We start from the raw sequence: 12,309 nt of genomic DNA on the forward strand, positions 1-12,309 counted from the left end.
GACGGGGAATGCAAGGAAGCAAGGTTGGACAAGGAATGCAAATCATGATCGAACGAGACTGCATTGATTCCAGTATAAACTCAACCCTTCCAGATGAAATCATACCGGGAAATTCTCGTGACGAATTCCAGCAATGTCGTCTGACGGATACAGACTGTATTGGATTGCGGAACATTCGAACAGCAAAGCTTTTCATTCGTAGAAGGATTAGCGTACGGGAGCACGGGAGCTAAATTACAGCAGCAAATTTATATGAAAACTAATAAAAAAAGGAAAGATTCGGATTTCCTTTTGTTAAGAAGAACCGCAGAAAAGTTTTGCTTACAAATAGATTACAATTCTGCTATTGCATATTGTTGATATCAATGAACCAAGAACAAATTATCGTTTTTTTTTCTATTCTAAATTAACAGACCTAAATAAATTATGTTAAATATATACTATCAAATTGAACAAATTAAAAAATCTATATAAAGAACGAGAATTATATAAGAAAATAAAATATAATCAACAATACGATAATTTATCCTAATTTTCTTTAAACTATCCATCCATATTTATCATTTAAAAAATTAGTATTTACATTTTAGAGTTAAAATTACAATATAGATCATTATATAATGGAATCTATTCAACAGACTTCTAAACAATTTGCAATTGTAGACATGCACCAAATGTCAGTGTCAATTTACCGACAACATCAGAAAAGGAATAGCTATATAGTTGCAACCTAAAACCTGCAGATTGCAGCACTGAGCAGGGATCAGTAGCGTCACAAAAAAAGGATGACCATTCTTAGATTTTTTCTATTTCAAGCCTGTGCTATCGATCGAAGTTAAGAATACACAGCAGATTCGTCGGTAAAATCTATTCCAAAACATTATGGCGTCATGTCTAACGCCACTTGTTGGAAATGTGCGTTCTCTTGACACGTCGACATTTGTGCTTCGCAATTGTTTTACAAGAATAACAGATGATATAAATGGATCGTAGCTCTAGATAACATTCATCACGATAAGTCATTTTGAATGACACTATTCTCGATAGAAGTTATTCGTTCGTCGTGTGTTATCGAACATACCAAAGTGTGACATAGACGCAACGTTTCCAAAAATTTGACGCATTCGCCGAAATATTTCTGTGATGTTATAAAATTATGAAGATTGTTTGCATTGTATCGCAAATGTCATCAATATTTTGGATATTGATAACATAAATTAAAAACACGAAACTCCTAATGTCGATTTTGCAAAATGAATCTTCGATATGACATCTGTTCTGTTTTAGTTTTATTTTTTATTTTAATACGTGCCACGGCAGAACAGCAGGATGTTCAGGTAATTTCATGAATAAGTATTTTATGGGCTAAAGAGAAAAAGTAATATTTAAAAAAATAAAAGGTTCTATTATATACGTTCTAAATTTGTTATTTTCTGTTGGATCAACATTCTCTGTATATTTTCAAATTAGATTTTATATAAATTATTAATTTTTCTAAAACAATAAAAATTATTTGGTCAAATTACATGTAAATATGTAAGAAATTTCTTTTGTATTATAGCATTTATTACCCGATATCAAGTTTAATTCTAATGAATATTCTGAATATCTTGAGAATGAGGATAGAGATAGAGGATCCTTGACACAACCAGATGAAAAACAATATATAAAAGATAATTCATATTTGCAAGTTAATAACCATCTAGATAAAGAGAAATCAACAACTACAGATGCCTTGGACAAAAGTATGTATTTACTCACTTATTTAGAAGTTTCTATGAGTAATACTTTCTTTAATTTGTTATATTTTTATCAGACATAGTGTGGGATGCACAATGGGCTTCACAATTGAAACTTAATCAAATATCAGCAGTTTCTATGGATAGAAAAGGCAATGTTGCTATATTTCATAGAGCAGATCGTATCTGGGGACCTTATACTTTCAATACTGAAAATAAGTTTAATCCAAATAATGGGCCAATAACAAAAAATACAATTGTCCTCTTGGACAAAAATGGAAACATAGTATTAGAATGGGGAAGGAACATGTTTTATCTCCCACATGGTTTGACTATTGATCAATCTGGAAATTATTGGATTACTGATGTAGCGATGCATCAGGTATTCAAGTTTGACGCTCAAGATATTGAGAAAAATATGGATGAGTTGAAACGTGCACAGTTTAGTTCAGAGACAGATGTGCCTAACTATCAAACTAGTGCATTATTCAAAAATAGCATACTGAAGCCATCCATAATTTTGGGAGAGGCTTTTGTTCCTGGTAATGACGAAAGAAGATTTTGTAAACCGACTGCTGTTGCTGTACATAATAATGGTGATTTCTTTGTCAGTGATGGGTATTGTAATTCTAGGATAATTAAGTTTAACAAAAACGGGGAACGGATTTTACATTGGGGACGACATTGGGGTGCTGGAGGTAAGAATAAATGATAAGAATAATACTTATGCCGATAACGATGTGCAATATCTAATTTAATTCTATACTTTGCTTTATTTTAGAGCCTGTTTATTCGCAGTTGCCTCCACCAAATGCATTTCTCGTTCCACATGCTTTAGCACTCGCGAGTGAGTTAAACTATATTTACGTAGCTGACAGAGAAAACGGCAGAATATTATGTTTCTTTGCTAGCAATGGCACATTCCATAAAGAGTACAGGCATCCTGCCATTGGTACAAAAATTTACAGTGTTGCTTACGCTCGAGAAAAATTATATCTAGTTAATGGACCTGATCCGTATACAAACAATCCAGTAACCGTGCAAGGCTTTGCGCTTGATATTTATTCCGGAAAGATGCTATCAATGTTTGGACCCAAGAAAGGCATGAATAATCCACATGATCTCTATGTGACGGAAAATGGTTCTGAGATATATGTAGTAGAATTAAACAGTCAAGTAATTTATAGATTTCTACAAGGTACACAATATTGTTAAATAATGAGTATGATTTATAATTCCTTCAAATCTATCTATATTTAAATATAATTTTTTTTCTTTTTAGATGTAAATGATTCAATGTATTTTGAGGATTCACAATCTACTAAACAACGTCGACCCAAGATCTTAATACATCCTGATACTAAAGATACTGATATTGAAAAAACTGACATGATAAAATTGATTCTAGGCCTTGGCTCAGCGGCAATTTCGTTTATTACAATATGCGTCGTGATTGCTGCCATTGTAGCAAGATACCAAAAAAGAGGTAGAGGAACAAGATATAATTTTGACGAACCAAAAGTTGAATTCTCTAAATTAATGAATTAGAAAAAAATATTTGTTTGACTTGGTACTTTTTGTAGATAATTTTTGTAGATATCATTTGTAGAATTTTTGTCATGCACATTTATGTTTTATTTATTTCCTAAACATTATGTGATAAATGTTATTATATAGCTAGCAATATTTATGATAATGCGATGATCTGTTTATTTTAAGTTTGCTCCTTTTTTCTTGTTTAATAAGATTTATCTTATAAACTTTACAATGTATTATATACATTGTAAATATATTATATTCTAAATATGTTATATTTAACAAGATTATAACATAGCAAGATGACAAGCGCAACATTTAATGCAACAGGAAAAAAGGAATTATGCGTCTGCTTATATTTGCAGCTGTGTTTAAAGATTTTATTTTTATTTAATTATTATTTAAGTTGCAATCACTATGTCAACAATTACCATCCTGAAATTTCAATTATACAAAAATTTATAGCAACAAAATTATATTGTTTTTATTTTTATATATTTGAAATATATGTTGGCTTATTTAAAACAATTTTACTGATTTATATGTTTTTACACTAGTAATACTTTAAAGTGCTATGCTATGCTATGCATTTTATGTACTTATGTATCCTGCAAATATATTATTTAAAATTTATGTGTTAGATATATGTATGTGTCTTGAAATTTTTTATCTCTGCAGATCTCTATGCTATATTACTGTGTGAATTGTATTATGTTTCTCAATTTTTTTCCTTTCATATTTCTTTCTCTATTTATATCTCTAGCTATATCTTTTTCAAATCTTGTATGAGTATGTCAGTTGCTTATAAATTTTTTAGCTACTGTTAAATTTTTTTAGAAGTTTTTTATTCCATCAAAGAGTTCAAATATCTATTTCTCTTCTAATCATTAAAATTTCTTCTAAATATTATATTAGAGCAAACTTTTGTATTAATAAGCATTCTTATCATATTGTTACAAGTATCAAATTTTCTTTTTTTAAATCAAATCAACTTAAAAGTCAAAAGAGGATTTATAATAAATACAATATTAATAAATTTATACATTATGTTTTTGTCCAACAAAGTAAGACAAGAATTGTCGATATCAGACATAAGTATTATTATCATCAAATGTGTAAAAAGTGCAGTTTAAAGGCAATGCAGTACAACTTAAACGAAATATCACATTAATTTGAATTTCATGCATGGATCTCTGTATTAAATTTTGACGACTCGAATAGACTTACATCATACGAATTATGATAGATACCTATAATACTTTTCGCATGTAAAGTAAATTATTCTTTGATTGTACAGGATGTTTACTTACGATGCGTAAGAGAATGCGTTGGGAAGCCGAGAGACGGGAGAATTTCAAACTATCCAGCCTGTTGGAGAATCGTCGTGGGAGAAGTTTCAAGTTTCTGGAGAAGCGGCCAAACACTCGCGATTTCAGTAAATTAAATACAGAGCCGGAAACTTCGGAAGATGAACGTCCTGAAAACAGTATCGCAAAGGTTATTTAAGACAGTACTAAATAATGTCGAAATATCGTGCATTACTATTACCAAACCGAGATGAAAATTTGCACACGGTCGCCATCGACGTCCGACGCAATTAAGAGATAGACGTGAAATGTGCGTTCGTTAGAATGTTTGAATATTTCCACCAATAAATGATGGAATCAACCTGAAGTGATTGATAGTATCAGTAGATAAAGTAGTATTGATACGCAGCGTTCATGACATTCCTACTTTACGACTACCGATAATACAGGATGATTTAGAAGCATGCTTGTTAGCATTGCTATTTATAATTATATTATTATTACATTATAATATATCTAATATTGTGTGAAGAACTTGATGAAACAAAAACAAGGAAAAAATGCTCCTTGATAAATTAACAATAAATTGCATAAACTAAAACTACATATGTAAATCGAATTATAATGAAATTCACTTTTGAGGGTTATCACACTAAGTTAATTTTACTATCATATATATATATATATATATATATATATATATAAAATATATTTAAGTTTTAATTACATATATATTTTTAATATACTTAAAAAAATTATGACCTGTAATAAAAATTCAAATTTAAATTAAGTTATATCAAATTTTTTCAAGACATCTGAAAAAATTTGACATAACTTAATTAAATTAAATCTTTCTTGAAAGATTTAATTTAATTTTAATTATTAATTATATATATATATATATACCTATATATACCTATATATGTGTGTGTGTATATATTATATATATGTGTATATAAAATTAATAATTAATAACTCGTTACATAATTAATCCGTATAAAAAGTTATAAATGTATAAAAAATATTTTTGGTTATTTAGAGTGAATATTTCCTTCAGATAAAAAATAAATTTAAAGCAAAATTGTTTAATAAACAATCACTTAACAAATCATTTAAAATCACATTTTAAAAGATACTTGTTATTTTTTTTAATTTTCTACATATGTTAAATGTGTGTTTATTGAAATCTTTGTAAAAAAACTTTTATTTAGTCTGTTTATAAAATTATAAGAACAATACTAAATTTAAACTCAGCACAAAAACTCAATACTATTTTAAGCTAAATAATCAATATAAGATATAAATTTAATTTCACAAAATATTGATTCTTAACTCAATGTAACACTTTCTACTAAACAAAAAAATCAATGAGCACATCTCTTTAAATTTACAAAATTGATATGAGAAAAAATATACAACATAGATTACTCTTTTACATAACATTGTGAAGGCCTTGCGGACAATAGTAGACAAAATACATACGTGCATATGCAATGCGGTATGATTAAATTATTCACTAACTTCTATCACGTAAATTTTAATTTTAATACGTTGTATCAACATATCATTACAAAATGAACATTAATATAATGTATAAAAACATAAATGTTCTGATAGAAGCTTATACAAAAATTATTTTTTATCTAACTCTGTCTAACATATTATATAGATTTATCTATATACAATGTATTGCCAATATTTATATTATTAATCTGTAAAAAACTGTATATATAGTATATTTTACTTTACAAAATCAAATTGATTTCTTTTTTATTAGTACATTATTTATTATAATATTATTTATAAGCCGAATAAAATACATACGAGAGAAAGTCAAAAGGTAAAGACACATTTTCAATTGATTTAAAAATAAAAAAGTCTCTTTACTTTCTTACTTTCTCTAGTAAATATATATTAAATATAATTCTACTTTCATTTGATAGTGATATAAATGAGTGCAAATTTAAATCAATATTGTAATATATCTTTAACTTTTAATATAGACTTTCCTTTGTAACAATGTAACAATACATTCACTATACAATGTGAAGACATATGTATATGTATAATCCATATATCTGCATAAATATAAAAATGTATATTTTGAAATAAAAGTGAATGTTTGTATTAACCTGCAATATACGTCAATAATTATTATAGCGTGTATTAAAATTTATTTCAGAATATCTCAGCAGGAATAATCAAGGCAGATAGGAGCGAGACAAAACCGATTGACATATCTTGATAATGATTTATTTTACACACTTAGTTGACCTCTATACACAATTATACAACGATGAAAATTAAAATTCTGTCTATTTACCGCTAATTAAAGTCATCGACGATAATGATTTGTGATAGAGATGTGATAAAGTCAGTCGATTCTCTTCCGATTCACGTGAATCTGAAGAATCGGGTGACGTCTGCAGACTGTACGATTCGAGTTGACTTTTACACGAAACACTTAAACGTACGATCAGCAGAGTCCATATGTTACAAATCTCCTGTAAATAATGACGCCCGTACCTGCCATTAATGGACGTCAATCTCCATTCGCTGAAATCTATCTACACACGCATGATAAATTAAATAAATACAGGAATCACTCTTTGTTTAAGAGGAGGTATCACGATCACCAAGGACACCGATCGGAGCTCTCGTATCATCCAAACACGAGTTAAAAACAGAAACGAGTTCAGTTGGTTGCACGCACATAAATTGACACATTGCTAGCGGAGAAGATAGATATATGAAATATCCAGTTTTTAATATAGATGCTTGATTCCACACGTCAAATTCATTAAGCATATTTGATTTTGAACTTTATATATATTTAATTATATACATAAAATGTATAAATTACACATTACTATCATATATTTCAAATTTTTATCCATCTGAAGAGATATAAAACCAATTTTCTATTCTATCTCATGTTTCCACCTAATAACATTCATGTAAGAATACCCAAACACTCAAAAATCAAAATTCTTCAAAAAATTAGTTTTCCATTAGAGTATATATATATATATATATATATTTATCCCTGCAAAAACTTTAATAATTACAAGGAAAAGTTAAAAAATAACAGGACATTTTTAATTGATTTGAAAATCAAAAAAAGACCCTTTACTTTTTGATTTCTCCTAGTATTAGCAATATGTCAATTTAATCGTGCAACAAGATGTAGTTCACTGAATAGAATAGTTCTCGCTTTACGCGCTAAAGGAATGTATGCTCAACGACGAGGTATTGCACGAAGCATTCGAAAATAAGGAACAATAAATACTCCGGTGAATATCGTAAGGTCTTGTTTTCATCCTAGGACGACAGGACGAAATCGAGAAAGGACGCCTCCACACCGCGCTCGTATTTTTTGTACATTAAAAATCGTATACGTTCGTAGTGATACACTGACAATTGCCTATCTGTTATTTCATATTTATCGTTAGGTTTACCTAGATCTACCGTAAATTCGTAACTAGAATAGTCGGTTTTTCGCAGACGCTTGCAATCCACTGGTACCGCTTGGGGAATATCTTGTGCGGGTCAATGTCGCCATCGGAAAAATCAACGGCCAGCCCGAAATATATCACAATGTCCATGTATAGTCGCGTTCAATCGTAATGTTGACGTCATTATACTTATTACATTATTATTGTTATTATTAATATTAATATTATTGTTATCGTTGTATAATAATTATTATTACTATCATTATTGTTGTTGTTATTAATATTATTATTGTTATTATTGTTATTAGACGTATACTTTATTTACAAAACTTACGTTTCGATGACAACAACAGAACAATGTATAGTTGTAGCGTGCCGTAAAATTCTTCAAGAATGTAATATATGAAAATGTACGCTGACTTCTTGCATTCATCATTGAAACATTCATCTCTGAGAGAATCAAGTTGCATCTCGAAGCGCGACGAACGATGCTCCTTGTTTTATCTCAGATTTATTAAAAAAAGAAATAATAAAGTAAATTGCTCAATGCCCTTCTGGGAAAGAAATTATTATATCATAAGTGTCTGCATCTGCAAACGCGATCCTGTGTGATCTCCGTCTTAAACGCAAAGACAAGAAAGACTAGTTTCTCGTTGCGCATATTAATATATCGCTCTTTTCTCAATAGCAGAATCATAGAAGAGTTTTGCCATCATCTTAACATTAAAAGAGCCGGAATAATGATTTTCAGCTATGAATAAATTTTTCGCGAGTTTGTAATTAATATCAACGATGCACATTGCAATAAAGATTTGCACTTATGTTTATTTAGAAAGCAATTTTTATTTCTACACAAATCACTTTTTTAAATATAAAATTCTGTCTCGGCTGTTTTAATGCAGATGAAAACATTCAAAGATTCTGTCACAACAAATAAGAGCTTTCAGAAATTGGTTTTCGCGCAAATATAAGATTCTTCAAACTAAAACAATAACGAATGCCGAAATTTCATTAAAAATATCATTTTGAAAGCAAGATCACAAACTTGCGCGTACAGTCTCGTTAAATGTTATTGCGATGCGTTGCAAGCATCGTTAAAAGCCGAACAATCTGTGAACAAGAGCAGCCGATAGCTCTATCGCATCTGCGCGAATCGAGTAATGATAATTGCAGTAATAATTCAGAATAATATGCCCTATCACGTCGATATTTTTACTATATTTACAATGTTGTGTATATATAATACTAAGATAACTTGTCGTATACGTCTCATTGCACCTCGCCACGCCTTCCGCTTTAATCTCCATAATTTGGAGATGTAATATGTATTTTTTTTCGCTGCGTTTAACCGTCGAGCGGGAAGTGTTTACAAGAGAAAAAACAAGTATAAAATAAAAAGCACTTGTCCTACGCCGTAATCAGTTTGTCACTTACTTATTCTTCGGAGCGTAGTTAAGTAATTTACAATTAGCGAGGTCTTAATCTCATCGACATTTCTTTAGCACGACGCAAACACTCGAAATGTCTCTAACGAGAGCAAAACGAGTAGAATTTAATAACAGCCTCAACAAATCGTATCATTCTGTACGACAATCGAGTTTTCATGATTATTTGGAAAAAATAATGCGTACATGAATACATGGAGCCGACCAAATTGTCTGATGCGAACATTCAGTGATCATATTAATATACATAGATTCGAAGTGATCACTCCAATTTTTGACCATCGTACATCTAATCATTGATATTCTCATATAGAATCATCAGAAATATTTGGATACATTATAATTACAGCGGCAGGATGCTTGATGTTATAATAAAACTAATCATATGGAAAACATTGATCACATTATTCAATATTTGGAGCTGTAATAAGAACGAATTTTTTGTAACACTGAACAAACTCTATTGGTATTTTATCGAATAATTTTGCATTTTCATTGCCACAAAACATAGAATTTTCATTCAAAAAAAGAGATTCCATTAAATTATCAAAATAGAGAAAATGGATGACATGCAGTTGAAAGATTCATGTAGACCCGATAGTTCAGTTTTCTCCACAAAATATTAAATAAAGCTCTTATACCTGTCACAATTCAAAAAATATTTGACTAGATACTACTTGCCAGAAATGTTTACCCGTTACATTTCCCAATTACAAGAAACAAACGATGTTAATTATTGCAACAACTTCCATGCTACATCAATCAATCACTCTTTCTTACATTTATGGCATCGAGTCGATGGTTAGCGCAGTATTAGCAAGATACATTTGCAGAAACTGTAGTTTATGTTCTATATGCCGCGATGGTCCTAGGAAGGCTATGATAATGAGAATCTGTATTGCGCAAATTGTCGCTGTCGATACTGCCAGCAATTTCGATCCTCTACCCTGATTTTACCATCACTCTAATTTATAGAAGAGTACTCCTTTCATCGAGTCTTCGTGTCATCGTTGTAGCTGTTTCTTCTGGCAAGACGACAAATTTATGTAAACCTCAAGAATATAGAAATCCAACACGTTGCGTTAAATTTCGGTGATTATCAAGCTATCATGACTCCTTGCCAATTATTCTCCTCCATCAGTCTAATCATTCTAATTTCATCATTTTCTATATTTGCTGGCTTTACGTTTAAATTTAAAACGAATTTAAGCGAATTATTTTCGACCTCCGCCAGTCGAATTGAGAATAATCATTCAAATATCGCTCTGATCTTGACCTCGCCGCGCTGTCTTGACGTTAAATTTACGACCAACTAGATAAATATCTCCGATTGCGCTTTTTCCGTGGCCTCGCTCTTCTGTCAAAAGATTCAGTGACGGAAACACAGTTGATCTTACGGTCCCTTGACAGAACAGAGAGGAGTACTCGTTCCATGGATTACAGTAAATTCCTACCGGCCGGCAGTTTTTCCTCCGTAGAACTGAATATCAGAAGGCGTGCATACGACGCCTCAATAAACGGAACTGTACTCCAAATCGTGGCTGTACTGATGAGGCGGCCCTGGAGGCGGCGGTGGCGGCTGTGGACTGTATTGTTGCGAGGTGTCCGAAGCGCGGCGGTGCGCTCTAAGCGCAGCGATGCTGTGGGCGCCTCTCCAGTCGGACGCCTCGTTCGCGCTCACGTCGGCACCGACGCAGGAGACGCCGCCGCCTCCACCACCGGCACCGCCGCTGCCACCGCTGCCGGAAGTCGTGCCCGGCGAGCCCTGGCCGCAGTTCAGGCCGGAACCCATTCCGGCCTGACCACTCACCGAGGAGCTACCCGGTGGCGAGCCTCGAGACGCGGACACGTGAACACCACCTGCCAAGCAGAGGAGAACAGCAAATAAGCGCTTCTCTTCGTTCGGTTCTTCTTCATGTCACTGTGAATTTACGGGCAAGCGGCTTCTTCAGCGATCGCTTAGAACTTCTGATTACTGAGCCGAATGATCCTCAAACTGTGACTTCGTAACTATGTTTCTTAATAGTTTGCGATTATTAATAAGTAAGAAATATTTTTTGTAAACAGGCGATGATAAATATTGGTTAGTCAACAGTCAAACACGACTTTATCACTACGGACGAGATGGTGCATCCTGAAGACGATTCAGGTAGAAGCAATTTATAGGTACGATATTGCAGGTGCACGAACGTTTCATTCTCCCGCAGAAGATATTAATACGGTAGGCTGACAAAGCGTGGGGTGTGCTACCGGCTGTCATAAAGTCGTTTCCGCCTCCTCGCGCGCCACGCTGGTGGGCTCGAAGAACAACGGGGAAAAGGGACCATTTTATGACAGCATTGCGCCGAACACAAGTTTGCAGAGGACTATGGTAGCGGCCGCTTTTGAAAAGCCATATGAAAGAATGGGCGCCTAATGTACGTGATTTTATGATTTCTGTCGGCCGACTCGACGATTTGAAGCGTTGCTGCGGAGAAGCGCATCAGTGGATTTGCTGCGTTTATACGAGGTTGATGAAACTTAGAAATATACAAGGCAAACGCATGACTAAATTGAACGTAAATAAAGCAAGACACGTGAAATTCGGTGCGCATGTTTCATTAACAAACATCGAGATTATTTGCATGCGTTTTGCAACATTGAAATCTAATTTATAGAAATTGCGTCGACTTCCATTTCCGTATAAAATACATGATCTTTGCACTACACGCGGTATCTAAAAATCGAGCGTTTTGAAACACATTAATTTACGCATTATAGAGGTTTGCGCCGGTCCGATGTGGTTGTGGAAGAGAAATACCAAATGGAACTCTCCGATCGGCTAGGA

At 32.3% G+C, this 12,309-nt stretch overlaps 2 protein-coding genes across 3 annotated transcripts in view; one reads left to right on the forward strand and one right to left on the reverse strand.

The window, feature by feature from the left end:
• The first annotated feature begins 806 nt into the window (after positions 1-806).
• Positions 807-6,720, forward strand: Pal1 (Peptidyl-alpha-hydroxyglycine-alpha-amidating lyase 1). The gene is made up of 6 exons (XM_012362203.2): positions 807-1,337; positions 1,562-1,745; positions 1,817-2,437; positions 2,521-2,937; positions 3,022-3,225; positions 4,573-6,720. The coding sequence occupies exons 1-6, from the start codon at positions 1,254-1,256 to the stop codon at positions 4,779-4,781; spliced, it is 1,719 nt and encodes a 572-aa protein (XP_012217626.2). The 5' UTR covers positions 807-1,253; the 3' UTR covers positions 4,782-6,720.
• Positions 6,721-6,819: 99 nt separating this feature from the next.
• Positions 6,820-12,309, reverse strand: part of LOC105669319 (homeobox protein orthopedia) — a 34,337-nt gene continuing 28,847 nt past the window's right edge. For both annotated transcript variants that reach the window (XM_012362207.2, XM_012362208.2), the window contains exon 6: positions 6,820-11,342. In XM_012362207.2, coding sequence (XP_012217630.1) covers positions 10,993-11,342 — 350 coding nt within the window. In that variant the 3' untranslated portion in view covers positions 6,820-10,992. The remainder of the gene's footprint in view (positions 11,343-12,309) is intronic.

The sequence above is a fragment of the Linepithema humile genome, chromosome 5 (genome assembly GCF_040581485.1).
Source record: "Linepithema humile isolate Giens D197 chromosome 5, Lhum_UNIL_v1.0, whole genome shotgun sequence".
Classification (NCBI taxonomy): Eukaryota; Metazoa; Arthropoda; class Insecta; order Hymenoptera; family Formicidae; genus Linepithema; species Linepithema humile.